Source organism: Neophocaena asiaeorientalis, unplaced genomic scaffold (genome assembly GCF_003031525.2).
Source record: "Neophocaena asiaeorientalis asiaeorientalis breed wild unplaced genomic scaffold, Neophocaena_asiaeorientalis_V1.1 scaffold345, whole genome shotgun sequence".
Classification (NCBI taxonomy): Eukaryota; Metazoa; Chordata; class Mammalia; order Artiodactyla; family Phocoenidae; genus Neophocaena; species Neophocaena asiaeorientalis.
The window spans coordinates 1,301,910-1,318,024 of NW_020175181.1; the positions used below are offsets into that span (position 1 = coordinate 1,301,910).

The following is a 16,115-nucleotide window of genomic DNA, read 5'->3' on the forward strand; positions in this document are numbered from 1 at the left end:
CTCCGTGCTGTGGGGGGGGGGGGCCCAATGCGCACCCAAAGCCAGCTTTCCCAGCTTCATCCCCAGAGAGAGACTGTGTGCTACCAGCTCATGAGGGAACTCATGCGTTCCTCTTCTGACCACATTCAATTTCAACAAGGAAGATACTGCTTTTTGGCTTTAAACATAGAACATTCGAGCTGGACTTTTATGGTCTTGCGAAGAACACTGTGCTAGTGCCCACCCACACCTGGTCTCTGCCTTGCCTGGCCCCGTCCAGCTGCCCAGAAGCAGCTCTGCACAAGCTCTCCGGGCTCCTCAGCAGAGACTTGGTAGATTTATGAGTTTGGCCTTGGCTGAGGCCTTCTCGCCATGGCTCCCAGCCACAGTCCAGCTGCTCTCCCACATCTCATGCTGCCGCGGCTGGGACGTTCTGTGTCTGCTTTTGTGCCTCCACACCGATTTGCTGAGTCACCCCCTCAGCCCCCTTTCCCCTGCTGTCCTGGCCAGCCCTGTGGAGGAATAGCAGTTCCTCACACCAGAGCTCAGACCTCCGACCACGCCCAGTCGGCCAGAACCTCATTCGTTCTCATGATGGCAGTGGTGGCGTCTGTCTAAGGCTACCCCTGCTGGGACTCTAGTTGGCCTGACCCGTGCCTTCCCACTCTGAGGCACTGAAGTTTAACAAAAAGATGGTTCCTTCTGTGTCTGGACTTTAGGTACCTGATCTGAAGCCACACCTGATCTGGAAAGTTACTTTCTGTATGTATAGACACTGATTTTTCCTCAAACTATTTCTACAAGGCCAGAGATAAATTCCATTAAAGCACTATCTGATTTCTGGCACCCCCATGGCGGGACTAAGGGAGAGCCTGGGAGGGCAGTGCCTGTGGGGAGGAGCTGGCCGGAGGGAGCTCGTTGTAGACAGATTGTAGAAATAACTCCTGAGCCAGTGGGGCCTTCGGCCAAAATCATACAAGGAACCCAGTGAACCCAGGCCTATCTTGTTTGTCCTGGAGGTTAGGTTTCTAATATAATGGAAGATTGTAATTATTATCCCCTGGAAAAGATACACGTTCTCCTTCTCAGGTCCTTCAAGGATGTAACTGAGTCTAGCAAAACCTTCAAACGCAAGGGCTTAAGGTGCTGCCTGGTTCAGTTAAGGTAGAGCTGCCTCTGGGATAAAATCTCAAACTAGGCAGCTAGGACTATGTAAAAGTTTCTCTGGATACTGGAATGTAAGCAATGTAAGCTTTATGGTTTAACCTGTAAGTATAACTCATAACAAGAGAAGAGTGGAAGGGTGCAGGGCCCAGAGAGGGAGAAAATGTAGTGATGAGGGGCAGCTGGAGAGACCATAATGCAGATACAAAATTCCTAAATTCCTGATGTTGGGTAAGCATCTTGCCGTGCAATAACAAAGTATGTTCCCTTCTTCAGTTTCCTCTCTACCTATGTGACCCCGGCCCAGCTCTGTCCACACTCACAGCTGCCGAGAGCCTGTCTGGCCCCTGGCTTTCCCATCGGCACCCGCAGCCCTCAGCTGCTACCTCTATGCACGTGCAGCAGTGCCTGTCTTCTTGCAAAATCTCCAGAGGGTTTGTGGGAACCTTAGGGGAGAAAAGCAAGGGACGGAGCCCTAACTCAGCTTCCAACTCAGTCAGACCCTTTCCTTGCCCACTTCCCTGTAACTGCCACAAGGGAGCCACTGGGGCATCACCCATGGGGGACAAGATGAGGATCTGCTCCCTGGTCCTCCTGAGTACTCTCTGTCACAGAGCTGCCCACCGCTCTGCCATGTCTGTGTGCTGGAACCTGGGAGTGGAGCCTGAACCAGATCGATGGGTGAGAGGCAGAATGAAGACAGGCAGGGCCTGGCAGAGAATCCAGGTCCCTAAGCTTGAGTCACAGTCCAGGAGAAGAGAGCGACTGTGATGATCACTTGTCACCAGGTGCCGGTGAGAGCGGCCTGGTGAGAAGAAGAGCGTCTGCCTCTCCAGAGACTTGGGTCCCGGTCTCTGCCTCCTTTGTTCTTTGGCCCGAGGCGACGGCTGTGGTGGAGTCAAGGCCAGAGCACCCCAGGCCTCCGGCGTAGAGACGCGATCGCATCGGCCACTTCTGCAAGACATGGGGAAGAGATGAGGGTCATGCTCACTGGCACAGCCCTCGTAGCCCTCGGCACCCCAGACCGGGCCTTCCCTAGCCTCCCTCCCCGAGACCCGTCCCCGCGACTGCTCCGATGACAGCGGTCCCAGGCTCACCGCCACTCATGGCCTCACAAATTCTCCTGACCACCTGAGCCTGGCTGAGAGAAAAGCAAGGGCCCCAAGAGGAGCCCCGGATGGTGGGGAGGGAGGCGGGCGGCAGAGATGGCAGCAGCCAGGGCCTGGGCAGTGGGGAGGGCAGCAGCGTGGGGCAAGGACAGGCTCTTCCTGACACTGAACAGTCCTGACCCTTTCTCTTGCCCAGTCCCGGCCGGGCCCAAGTGCTTGCGGCCCCAGATGTCAGCGCTGCCCCCTCCCCCTAAGCAGGGGACCTCCCAGGATTGTCCCTCCTTCCAGCAGGAGCGCGGCCAGTCCCAGAAAAGGCCAGGTTGACTTGGCTCTGAGGTCTGCCCTCCACTTGACAGCCCCCCACTTGGGGGCGGAGGGCCACTGCTGCTGGCTAGCTAACCCACCCCACCCAGCTGCCAGAGTGCTAGACCTAGCCGGGCTCTCATTTGTTCATTCTTCAACGTATTTACGCATCACCTGCTTCCTGCGAGGGTCTCACCGTGGCTGCCATCTTACAGCTGAGTAAGCAACTGTGCCACCCGGGGACACTGCACCAGGTGCCACCATTGGCATTTCAGAGTTGCCCCATCTGAAATGTCTCAAATTCTTGCATTTTAGTTGTATTTATGTGAAAGAAAAATATCTTAAGTTTCAAGACATTTCAGAACTAGGATGTTGAAGGAAGAGAGATGGTGAAGATTATCCTCCATAGAAATAAAGTTGCTGTCCTCAGAGGGCAAAGACGACCCTTCATAACAGCTACACTCCCAGTCAGCAACTTACGGCGTGCTCTACCCCACCCCCGGGGCCTGAACTGCATTCAGCCACTTAACCTACCTAAGCTTCAGTTTCCTCATCTGTAAAGTAATCTTCATTTGGTTCTTTTTCTTTTTTAATTTTCTTTTTTTTAATCCTCATTTGGTTCTTGTGTGGATTAAAAGATAAAACTGCACTAAAGCATTTAGTCTAGCTCTGGGCATAACTTTAGCCCCCAGATGATGTTAGCTGTTATTGCGATGATGATTACCGTTAGTCATACTTCTCCTTCATGATCTCATTTCATACCCTGGAAGCAAAGTCAGACTCATGTTATCTTCCCTTTCCGTATAATAAAACTGAGGTTCAGGAAAGGTAGGTGACAGTGTGGTAAGTGATGCATGCAGGAAGCCCTCCTTCCCCCTTTTCCAGCCCCTGCCACTCCCCCACCCAGCTTGGTTACTTCTAGAGTGATGCTTTCTTAGAGCTTTGTTCTCCAAAGGGGGATCCCTCCTGAGACAGAAGTCCAAAGGACACCAAGGCACTGTACAGTGGCATAGCGCCCCTTGGAATCTAGGAATCTCCTAGGTGTGTCTTCTTTCCCAGGCCCCAGCCCTGGAAACTACTCCCTTTTCTCCTCTACCACTAAGTGCCCCGGAGTCTTGGGGCCTCTAAGAATTTCCCTCCCCTTGGAGGAACCATATTCTCAAGAAGTCATTTCCAATCATCACTCCCACTGCATCCCATGAGAAACATTACCATTCCAGTCCCAAGAGCCAGCCTCAGCTCCTCTTCCCACGAGAGAGCAGGAAGCAGCCGGCCCCAGCATCAGCTCTGCCGAGGGCAGGGGGACAAGTCCAGTATCCCCCATCCCGAACCCCCTTCCCCAAGACCCCGGGCCCGTGACCTACCTTGAGAGGGTGCAAGTAGCGGAGTCCACGCAGGAAGGGTGGCCAGGCGGGGCCAGGCATCTCGTGGCCAAGTGTGCGGGTGAGGTGGGCTATGTAGCTGGTGGCCAGCACCAGCACGTCCAGCTTGGACAGCTTGGTGTCGGGAGGCACGGCAGGCAGAGCGGCCTGCAGGGCCAGGAAGGCCTGGCGCAGGGTCCTCACCCGGCTCCGCTCCCGAGCGGCGTTCTCAGGACTGGCTTCACTCTGCACAGAGGACCCCAGGTGAGTGGGGCTGACCGGACGCCCGTTGCCCCTGGTTGCTAAGAGCATCCTAGGGCAAGGTCTCCTGCCAGAGTGGTAACATGCCAAACGACAGGGACCCCAGGGCCTCGTCCCCTCTTTGTCTGCTCTCAGCCTGGCCCCGCTTTACGGCAGAGGAAATGGAGAGAAGACCTCATCTGGGCTCAGAACTGAGTCCTGTACTCTTTCCCACCCTCCACTGTGCCTCCGCCTGGCCCTTGCTGCATCCACACCTAAGTCTGAATCCTGCTTATCAGGATGCCCTGGGCCCACAGGGAGCACACAGCCCTGTCCTGCTCTGTAGGGCTGACCCTAGGCCCAGCCAGGTCCTGAGATGTAGAGGCAACTGTGGTAAAGAGGAAAGGACACCAAAGCGTGCTGGCACTGTCGCTGACGGCTGCTCTGGGACCTTGGGAAACATGACACTTCTCCGGGCCTCAGTTTCCTTGAGACAAGTGAGTTGGGCCAGCTCTCTGAGCCACGCTCTGGTTAAGACCCGCTCTGACTTCCCCAACCGCCCAAGCATGGAGCCTTGAAGCGGAAGTTGGCCAATGTCCCCTCTCTTGGGCAGGACAGTAACCATGAGCGAGGCTCTGCCATGTGACGTTGCAGCCCCTCCCATGCCTGCCTCTCCCAGCTACCTCTTCAGGTCCCGGCTTTCTTACCCGGCCACGAGCCAGCCTCCTGGCGCCGGCCCCTCGAGGGCTTGGGGCAGCCCTGTTCCATCTTGGGTTGCTCCAGCTGGTCTCTTCCCACAGGTCCTGCCCTGTCCTGCTCAGGCGGCTCCTCTTCCTGTCAGTGCCTGCCAGCGACCTCGGTGTGGCCTTGGCCGGGCTCTTGCCTACTCCTGGCATGGCCAGTGCCCCTCTGGCCTCTCTCTGTGACATGCCACACCCCTGAGGTATGCTGCTGCAGCCCCCAGGACCGGAACACAGGGCCTGAGGAAGCCCTTGGGCTCACGCTAGCGGGGCAGGCTGGTCATCCAGACGGCGACGGCTATATCTGAGGAAGCGAGCGCCAACTCAGTCCTGCTCCGCTCCTTGCTCTGGGAAAACCGCCCACCCGGCACAGCCCCCGCGAAAAGCCTCCTGACTGCCTCCCAACCGGCTGAGGGAGGGGGTGCTGGATGCGGGGAGTGGCCAGGCCCTGGGAGGAGGCCCCTGCTGTAGAGGGCAGGAGGCCGGTGGGAAGGGAGCTCCCTTCCCGGATCCCGGCCTGACCCTGACTGTGGTCCTGGGATAGACCTGCAGCTTCTGCTTTGGGGCTTAAGTCCATGGAAGGGCCCTGAACTCCCTTCCCTGTGCCAGAAGCCTGGCTGTGCTCATCCCTGAAAGGACCTTTCCTCCCCTTGCCAGTGAAAACGACCTTCCAGCCAGAGGGCGCTACTCCCCATACCCCAAACATGCCTCTTATTTCCACCTCAGTGCTTTTACTTTTCCCTTTTTGTCCCCCTGGAATACCTCCCTCCAGCTGTGCCCCGGGAAAAGCTGCCCATCCTTTGGGTTATGTCCAAAGGATTTGTGAGGATTTCTTCCAACCCCACAGAACCCAGAGCCCACGTCTCCCTGTTTTATTGGTACCCCATTCTACGCACAACCACACCCTGGCTAGCTTCCTAAGAGTTCAGTGTTCTAGATCAGTACATGCCAAGCACTGTGCTAAGTACTTTACATGTATTATCTTATTTCTCAGATCAACGTCTTAAGAAAAAAAGACTCTTACATCATCATTTTGCAGATGGGAACGCTGAGGTATCAGGAGGTGAAATAACTTGCCCGGTGCCAAACATCTAGTAAGTGATGGCGGTGGATGAAAGCCCAGGCAGTCAGTGAGACATGGAAGGCTGCTCCTCACCCTACACCGTTCTGCCTTGGGTGGGTTACTCACATGTCTGTTCCCCTGCTAGGCACGAGGTCTTTGAAGGCAAGGACCAGGATGTTTACTGAGCTGCATGAGATCCTCCATTCTGCTAGCTAGGAGGAGGCAGGCCGAAGGAATAGCAAGCCTGCCACAGTCGGCCCTGCCTGCCCTCAGGTTACCACCCCTGCCTGCAGCAGAGTCATTGCACGTCCCTCATCCCCCAGTCTTGAACTCCAGAGGAGACAGAATAAGTAAAGGGAAAGTGCAGAGAGGACAGAGGAACAAAGGTGGATGTACAGAGACAGACATTCAGCCAACCAGAGAGAAAGGAAAACAGAAGAGAAGTAAAATTCACTTGAATGTCCATTGATAAGGAAGTGATTAAATAGATTTTGCTATATCCGTTCTGTGGAATGATATGCAGTAATAAGAAGAAGCAGACATCTGTATAGTGACATGGGAAAACTCTCCAAGATGCACAGTGAAGTGAAAAAACCTAGTTGTAGATGACTATGTATAATAAGATCCCAGCCAGGATTTTAAAAGAAGACACCAAAAAACAAAAGCTATAAGTATCAAGGTTTAGGGACTTCCCTGGCAGACTCCCTTCTGCCAGTCCTCCCTTCCAGTTTAGGACTCTGCCATTGACTGCAGGGACACAGTTTTGATCCCTGGCTGGGGAACTAAAATCCCGCATGCCTCATGGCATGGCCAAAAAAAAGAGTATAAAGGTTTTTGTGCTTATATAGAAAGGAGACGGAAAAGATGCACCCTGAGTTACTTTTTTTTTTTTTTAACTCCAGATGCAGAGAATTCGGTGCACACTGTCATCTTTGGTCCACGCAGGGCCTCTTGTTAGCCTTCCTCTCTCCCTCCTTCCCCCGCTCCCTCCCTTCCATCTGTTCCCTTTTATCCTATTCCCTATCATAGGCAGCCATTCCAAACTGTTTAATGTATATTCTTTCGTTTAATGTCTACTTTTTGTGGTGGTTTTAAACTATGTACACAAATTCTTTGACACTCCTCCCTTCTAAAGGTGGAGCATACAAGATGGCTTCGCAGGCAAATTCTATCGAACATTTAGAGAAGAGCTAACATCTATCCTCTCAAACTCTTCCAAAATACAGCAGAGGGAGGAACACTCCAAAACTCATTCTATGAGGCTACCATCACGGAGCAGGAGGAATCAGGTTCCCAGACTTCAGACTATACTACAAAGCTACAGTAATCAAGACAGAATGGTCCTGGCACAAAAACAGAGTTATAGACCAATGGAACAGGATAGAAAGCCCAGAGATAAACCCACACACATATGGTCACCTTATTTTTGATAAGGTGAGAGAGAGGCAAGAATATACAATGGAGAAAAAGACAGCCTCTTCAATAAGTAGTGCTGGGAAAACTGGACAGTTACATGTAAAAGAATGAAATTAGAACACCTCCTAACACCATACACAAAAATAAAACTCGGTGCTTTGTGACCACCTTGATGGGTGAGATAGGGAGGGTGGGAGGGAGACGCAAGAGGGAGGAGATATGGGGATATATGTGTATGTATAGCTGATTCACTTTGTTTTAAAGCAGAAACTAACACCACTGTAAAGCAATTATACCCCAATAAAAATTAAAAAAAAAAAGGTGGAGCATAATCCTCTTCCCCGTGAGTGTGGGCTGGACCTAGGGACTTGCTTCTAACAGGTAGCACGTGGCAGAAATGTCAGTGCGTTACTTGAGAAAGTAGGTTATAAAAGACACTGCAGCTTCCTCCTTGCTCTCTCTGGGATCGCTCCCTCTGGGGGAAGCCAGCCGTTAAGTCATGAAGATACTCAAGCAGCCCTGAGGAGAGGCCCAAGTGGTGAGGAACTCAAGCTTATCAACCACACCAGCACTAACTAGCAACCATGTGTGTATGTGTACCACCTCAAAAATGGGCCTTCCAGCAGCAGTTCAGCGTTTAGACGACTGCAGTCCTGAGCAACAGTTTGCGTGCAACCCATGAGAGGCCCTGAGCCAGAGTCAACCAGCTAAGCTGCTCTAACCTGTAGAATTCCTGACCCACAGAAGCCATGTGAGATAATACATGCTGATTGCTGTTTAAGTTTGGGGGTAATCTGGTAAGCAGCCATAGATAACTAATGCAATGCATGTCGTTGAACCATGTGCATTGTTGCGTGAATGGATTTAAAAATCATTAAAATGATAATGCATTTATATTGCAAATATATAATACAATACTACTTATGTCTCAGATCACATTGTTACTTCTTCCATTCCATCCTATGTTTTTAAGTCCTTTGCTTCTAACTTGCTGCAGGATACTCCACAGTGTGCACCCATCACATTTTGACCACCCAGAGCCCCAGGGATGGACATCCAGATTGTTTCCAACTCCTTATCGCCCCAAACAATGCTGTCATGAATACCATCGCATACCTCCTTATGGATTCACGTCAGATTTTTAAAAACACACGTCCAGGAGCAGAATGCTGGGTACTCCCAGAGTGCCATCCAGAATGGCCACAGTGTCTGCACGTCCAGCAGCACTGCATGTGCCCTAGAGCCCCACATCTTCACCACTACCTAGTATTAACCAGATTCCTAGTTTTACAGTTGAATAGCTGTAAAGGGCCATCTTATTTATAAGGGCTGTTTTAAATTGTCCTTACCTGACAACTGATGAATTCGAGCATCCCTTGTGTATGGAGCTTGGTAGAGATTCTGTTGTTTTCTCCATTTTGGGATACTGTTTTCCCAACATCATCTATGAAACAGTGCCTCCTCTCCCTGTTTTGTTGCAGCTCCCACTTTACCACATACTAAGTTCCCGTATTTATATATAGGTCAATTTCTGAGCTCTCTGCTCTGTTCTACTGATCTTTTTGTCTGTGGTTGAGCCAACATCACACTGCTTTATTATTATGACTCTGTAGCATGTCTTAATACTTGGCGAGATAAAACTCCTCTCTTAATGTTTATTTTTTCCAAGGTTGACTTAGTTATTTCTGGACCCTTATTTTTCTATATAGATTTTAGAGAAAGTTTGCTGAGTTTCTAAAAAATTCAACTGAAATTCTGATTGGGATTTCATTGAATCCATGGGTTAATTTGTGGAGGATCGTCACCTTTATACTTTGAAGTCAATCCTTCCAAAAACATGAAATATCTCTCATTTTATTTCAAACATCTTCTATATCCTTTATTAATTTTGTAGTTTACTCCGCAAATGTCTGTGTATTCTTTTTTTCTTTAATTTTATTGATGTATTGATTCAATAACAATTGATTCATTGTTGAGTTACGATGTTGTGTTAGTTTGGGTTGTACAGCAAAGTGATTCAGTTATACATATATATATATAACTATTCTTTTTCAGATTCTTTTCCATTATAAGTTATTACAAGATATTGAATACAGTTCCCTGTGCTATACAGTAGGTCCTTGTTGTTTATCTATTTTACATATAGCAGTGTGTATCCGTTATTCCCAAACTCCTAATTTATCTCTCCCTCCTTTTTCTGCTCTGGTACATAAGATTGTTTTCTACGTCTGTGAATCAATTTCTGTTTTGTAAATAAGTTCATTTGTATCATTTTTTAGATTCCACATATAAGTGATATCATGTGATATTTGTTTTTCTCTGTCTGACTTACTTCACTTAGTATGATCATCTGTGTGTTCTTGCTTAAGTGAAATAGTTTTGTTCAACTAAGTAGTTCATAGTTTTTGTTGCTTTTGAGAATGCTCTTATTCTTATTATATTTTCTAGCTGATTATGGCTGCTATACAGAAATATTATTACATTTTAAAAGTTTATCCTGAATCCAGCAACCTTGCTGAGCTTTCTTATTGGTCTTAATACTCTGTTGATTCCATTGGTTTTTCTAAGCAGATAAAATAATGACAATTTTATCTCTTCCTTTCCAATCTTTATACTTGTTTTTTCATCATTCCTTAGAGGATCGACAAGTGCTTCCAATACTGTTAACCAGAAATAGTGACAGTGGGACTTTCCTCGTGGTGCAGTGGTTAAGAATCTGCCTGCCAATGCAGGGGACACGGGTTTGAGCCCAGGTCAGGGAAGATCCCACATGCTGCAGAGCAACTAAGCCCGTGAGCCACAACTACTGAGCCTGCGTGCCACAACTACTGAACCCCACGTGCCTAGAGCCCTTGCTCCGCAACAAGAGAAACCACCACAATGAGAAGCCTGCGCACCGCAACGAAGAGTAGCCCTTGCTCACCGCGACTAGAGGAAGCCCGCGTGCAGCAAGGAAGACCCAACACAGCCAAAAATAAAAAAGAAATAAATTTTTAAAAATAGTGATAGTGGACACCCTTTTCTTCTCCTAATCTTAAGTAGAATGTATCTATATTTCTTCATTAGACGTAATATTTGCTGTAGGTTTTTGACATATGACATTTACCAAGTTAGGGAAGTACTACCCTATTCCTCGTTTGCTAAGAGGTTTTTAAAATCATCAATAAGTGTAGGTCTTTATCAAATCCTTTTCCTGCATAATCATGAATTAATTGTGATTTTTCTCCCTCAGCTTATTAATATGCTAAATGATGTCATTAGATTTTCTGATGATAAATCTTCCTTGAGTTCCTGTGAAAAAATCCCACCTGCATGTGATTCATTTTTTAAAAATACACTGTCTGACTCATTTAGTAAATACATTACTTAGAATTTTTACAGCTACTTCATAAGTGAAATGAGATTATAATTTTCTTTTCTTTAATTATCATTATTTGCATTTAGAGTCAAGGTTACACTAAACTCATACAATGCAACTTCATACGACTTCACTTTTTCTATTTTCATTTTTTTAATTTTAAAAATTGAGACATAGTTGATTTATAATATATTATTGTTTATAATATAATATATTATAAATATTTATACTATTTAAATTAATATTTATATCAAAGATAAATTATTGAATAATTTATAATATAAATTATTCACATGTACAACATAATGATTTAAAATTTTTATAGCTTATACTCCATTTATAGTTATTATAAAATATTGGCTATATTTCTTTTTCTATTTTCTAAAACAACTTTTTATATAAGATGTAAATTAACTTTTCCTTGAAAGTCTGGTAAAACTTACTTGTAAAACCACTGGGCCTGGGTGTTTTCTTAGGTAAAGAGGTGAAGAAATTTTAACCTTCATCTCAATTTTAGTTTCTTATTGATTGGTTTAAGCTCCTTGTTTCTTCTTATAAATATCTGGTATTTTATATTTTTCTATGAATTTATGCATTTCATCTAGGAATTCCAACACTTTAATGTACAGAATGCTCTTAGAAATAGGTCATCAAGGAAATGAGAAAAACCAAAAATCCTATACAGCAAGAATTTTCTTTCAGAAATCTGGGCAGGGCTTCCCTGGTGGCGCAGTGGTTGAGAGTCCGCCTGCCGATGCAGGGGACACGGGTTCGCGCCCCGGTCCGGGAAGATCCCACATGCCGCAGAGCTGGGCCCGTGAGCCATGGCTGCTGAGCCTGTGTGTCTGGAGCCTGTGCTCCGCAACGGGAGAGGTCACAACAGTGAGAGGCCCACGTACCGCAAAAAAAAAAAAAAATCTGGGCAGTTCTCTTGGAAGAGAACAGTGCAGAGCTCTGAGAATGGCCAGGCAGTTCGCATGTCTAAAAGCAACACTTGGCTCAAAATGGACAAGGCCTTGGGCCTCTGGGAAAACCCAAATTTCAAATGACTCCAACAGGCTGACCATTCTGTGGCAGGACTCACAGGATGAGACTGACAAGAAACATCTCCAAGCTCTGCCTGAGACAGCCACACCTTCTAAGGGGCATAAGAACCCTGCCTTGTACTTGAACTTTTCTGCTGTTGAAACTCAGAATCATAAGAAACTATTGTGGCAATCCTCTTGGGGGTCAAAGATCATTCTAATCTTGACCGACTTGTTCACCATGCCCTCAAGAGAGAAGAATGGCATTTGGATGGAAAGAGCAAAAACTGCATACTTTTCAGACATAACAGAACTGTCTTTTGTTATTCCCATATACGTGTAGCTACTCCGAAGTTATCAGATGCCAACTTCAAGTGATGAGCTAAGAGTCAAGTGAGGAGCTAAGAGTCTTCCATCCCAAGACCCTCAGACCAGTTTTGAAAAGTCACCCACAGAAAACACCACCGTAAGGGGACAAATGGGGCATTCCAGAGTTTCTTGCATTCTAACCATCTGTGAGATGAGAAGTGGCTCATAGAATGAGTGGCAAGTATTTTTAGGCTTTCAGTTCAATATTGTCTTTCTCAGAATGCATTCAGTTTTTGTTAAGGTACGCCTCTCCGGAAGCTTCCATTCAGAGCCCATCTGAAATGTAATCAGGTCAATGCCAAAGCCAGACTTCTAGGGGAACACATGGAAGCCCTTGCCAGATGGTAAATGGGTATGATCGCTTCCCTTCTGTAGGGACTTACCTATCAGGGAAGGAGGGCAATCTGGCTCCAACTTTTCTGAGCCAGGACACAGAGTAGGAAGGAAGAAAAAGATAAATCCACACTTGCAGCCACGTGGAAAGAGATCTTCTTGTGCCCAAGTGCATTCCCAGAGTTAGGTGACCTGGACACCCTCAGGGAGCTCCTCTACCTACATGCTCACTCCTCAGGAGTGCAAAGTCATGGCCAGTTTAACCTGGGACTTCTCGGACTTTCACCTCAGGGTGGCATCCTCAGCAGGGATGCTAGAGTAGAAAGGAAAACTTACACAGTGAAAGACAGTGCCCACAAAGCCCCAGGTGGTGAACCCAGACAGGGTAAGACTGATGTACAGGGGTGGTGCTTCCCAGGCCAAAGGGTACAGGGGCCATTTCTAGTGCTCTAACATCTTGCACAAGTCTCCTACCAGGCAGCAGAGCAGGCAGACTGGGCCTCAGCAGCCTTATCTTGAAGGCAGCTACGGTTCTGAGTGCTGAGACTCATCTATAAGGCACAGCAAAGGTTCACGCTGTGCCTGGCTATCTCTGCTGCTACAGGACCACCTGCATGCATGTGTGTGGACAGCCGTGTGAAGTACAACTTTGTCCCAGTCTTGGGCTTCATCCCCGGCAGCCAGGCCATGGATATAGCAGGGCAGGTTCTGCCACATTAGTCCAAGTGGGCTTCATGGAGAACACAGGCAGCAGATGGGTGAAGGCAGGGCTTCTGTCATGCGTTCTCCTTTGAAGTTGGTTTGGGATATCTATTTCTTGAGTAGGACATAGGTAGGGTCCCAGGAACTGGTCTAAGTAATGGAAGTTGGGCCTTGTGGCTCCTTGGCCTCTAGTACTAATGACAAATTCTCTTCCTCCTGGGTTTTGTTTCAGCGCACCATCAGCCCCCACTATTTCAGGTGAAAGAAGAAGCCCCTGCATGGTTCCATGGGTATTGGCTCTGTCCACAGAGATGTGGAGAGGAAGTGGATGTAGGGTAGGATCATCTTCAACCTAGAACTTGAGCTCCATCTCCCAGGAGTTGTCATCTACACCTGGAACAATGACCTCTTGGATACTGTTTGAGGTCCATTTGAAAAAGAAGTACTTGGTAAGCTCAGGATCCATCTGAGTGACCATGGGGCCAGTGGGAGGGGACAAGAAGAGCAGGCTTCTCCCTCTCCTTTTGGAACAGTACTCATGCTTCTCCTTTCTTCTAGTGCCTCTAGTGCTATAGGAATGCCCTGGAAATGTCACTACTTCCAACCCCAGATGGAAGCCCCCTTTTATTATTTTTCAATCTCCATTATGTCTCTAGATATTTTCCCCTTTTTTGTTCTGTATTTTATTTGCACCCATCTGTTTTTTTGTCCTTGATCAGTGTTGCCAGAAATATGCCTAGATTATTAGCCTTTGTTTTTTTTTTAATATTCTGCAGCTTTAAAAATTATTTATTTATTAAAAATTATGATAAAAATGTACCATTTTTAAGTATACAGTTCAGTGGCATTAAGTATATTCACATTGCTGTGCAAACATCACCGCCATCCATCCACAGACCATTTTTCATATTGCAAAACCGAAATTCCATACTTGTTAAACAATAACTCCCTATTTCCCCTACCCCAGCACCCCTGAACTTTCTGTCTCTTAGAAAGTACTTAGAATTTGGCTATTCTAAGTACTTCATATGAGTAAAATCATACAGTATTTGTCATTTTTTGTGAAATAATATTCCATTGTATGTATTTATCACATTTGGTTTATCCATTCATCGGTCGATTGGTTATTTGGGTAATTTCCACCTTTGGGCTACTGTGGATAATGCTGCTATGAACATTAGTTGTACAAATATCTCTCTGAGGTCCTGCTTTTGATTTTTTCAGGTATATACCCAGAAATGAATTTGCTGGATCATACGATAATTCTATTTTTAATTTTTCAAGGAACTGCTATACTGTTTTTCATAGTAACTACACCACTTTACATTACGACCAGCAGTGCACAAGAGTTCCAATTTCTCCACATCCTCTGCAACACTTACCGTTTTCTGTCTTGTTTTTGTTTTATAATTGCCATCCTAATGAGTGTGAATCCCTATTCTTTTAAAGTCTCCATTTCACTAATTTTTAGCCTTATCATTTTTATTTTCTTCCTTCTCATTTCTTCGATTTTGCCCTCATGTTCATTTTCCAACTTCTGGAGAAGAAAGCTGGGTTATGTGATTTGCTAAATGATAAGAGGAACAACAGAACAAGAAAACTTAATCATTATAAACGTATTTTTGCACCTATTAACACAGCCTCAAAAATCCATCAACCAACAGCTAACAGAAATGTGAGAAGAAATATATAAATCAACAATTAATAGTTTATTTTAACACACCTCTTTCAGAAACTGATAGATTAAACAGAGATACATAAGCAGAGATACTGAATTATAATTAATAAACTCAAATATTATATATATACAAAAGTAGAGGACAAACAGTGGACATCCCTGGAGAGAGTAAAAATAGGAAGAGTGTCAAGGACAACTTTTAAATTTTACTCTGTATACGTATGTATTGTTAGGATTTTGTATAATGAATTTATTTGTGCATTATTTGTATACTTCAAAGAACAAGAAGAGTTAAAAGGCAAAAAAGCAATAATGGTTCCACTGGCTGGCTCACATTTTCCCACCACAACACTCTGTCAAAACCTTGATGAAATCAATATACATGGGGATTATTATAATTCCTTTGAAAACTCATTTACAAAGTAGGAAGTAAGAGTAATGTGGGAAATTTTATGTGGTAAGTACTTAAGGACTATATTTAGATACAAACAAGCACTTGAGGATAAGGCAAATTGCACTGCTGAACTGCAAAAGCAACTCACAATGGGTCAGAACACAGGTGTGCACATTTCAATTCCCATCTAGCAAGTCTTCATAGTAGCTAGTTTGAGAGAATGTGTCCGTCAACTTTGGAAGAGTAAGAAAAGAAGAGTCACAGAGACAAACCTGATAATACTCCTCCCAGCATTGGTCAGAAAAGATAGAGCTTTACCCAACAGACTTTGAGTATTTCTATTGAGATGCATGAAACTAACCTCTTAGCTTCATGCTATCAGGCAATCAATTTATTAGTTTGCCCCAACTTTCCTTGTTCTGAAACAAGCATTTCTGACCCCGAGGCAGTTCTGTCTACATGATTTGAGAATATTGGTGATGTTGAAAGCAGTAAGTCAATCCCTGCAACTATGATTTCTCATGGTAAATCAATTTTGTGGATTCTGATTACATTTTAACTTCCCAAATAGACTATAGAGAGAGAATATGCTAATTATTTCCTGTCCGCGTGAGCTACATTTTTAGGGTAAATTTATTTTTTTAAATATATATATATTTAAATATTTATTTATTTGGCTGCATCGGGTCTTAGTTGCTGCATGCAGGCTTTTCGTTGCAGTGCACAGGCTTCTCTCTAGTTGTGGCGTGCAGACTCTCTAGCTGTGGTGCGCGGGCTCTCTAGTTGCAGTGCGCGGGCTCAGTAGTTGTGGCACACGGGCTTAGTTGCCCCGCGGCATGTGGGATCTTAGTTCTCCGACCAGGGATGGAACCCAAGTCCCC

The 16,115-nt window shown here is 46.1% G+C and overlaps 1 protein-coding gene across 1 annotated transcript; it reads right to left on the bottom strand.

Moving 5' to 3' along the window:
• Positions 1-1,917: 1,917 nt before the first annotated feature.
• TCF23 (transcription factor 23) lies at positions 1,918-5,085 on the bottom strand. The gene is made up of 3 exons (XM_024764404.1): positions 4,864-5,085; positions 3,920-4,162; positions 1,918-2,097 (listed from the first exon to the last, which is right to left on the bottom strand). Exons 1-3 carry the CDS (start codon positions 5,083-5,085, stop codon positions 1,918-1,920), a joined length of 645 nt encoding a protein of 214 aa, XP_024620172.1.
• Between the last annotated feature and the right edge of the window lie 11,030 nt (positions 5,086-16,115).

Coding starts and splice junctions, on each gene's coding strand:
- TCF23 (XM_024764404.1), bottom strand. CDS start 5,085: ATGTCACAGAGAGAGGCCAGAGGGGCACTGGCCATGCCAGGAGTAGGC. Junction 4,163..4,863: donor GGAGGCTGGCTCGTGGCCGG/GTAAGAAAGCCG, acceptor TCCTCTGTGCAG/AGTGAAGCCAGTCCTGAGAA. Junction 2,098..3,919: donor GCTACTTGCACCCTCTCAAG/GTAGGTCACGGG, acceptor CATGTCTTGCAG/AAGTGGCCGATGCGATCGCG.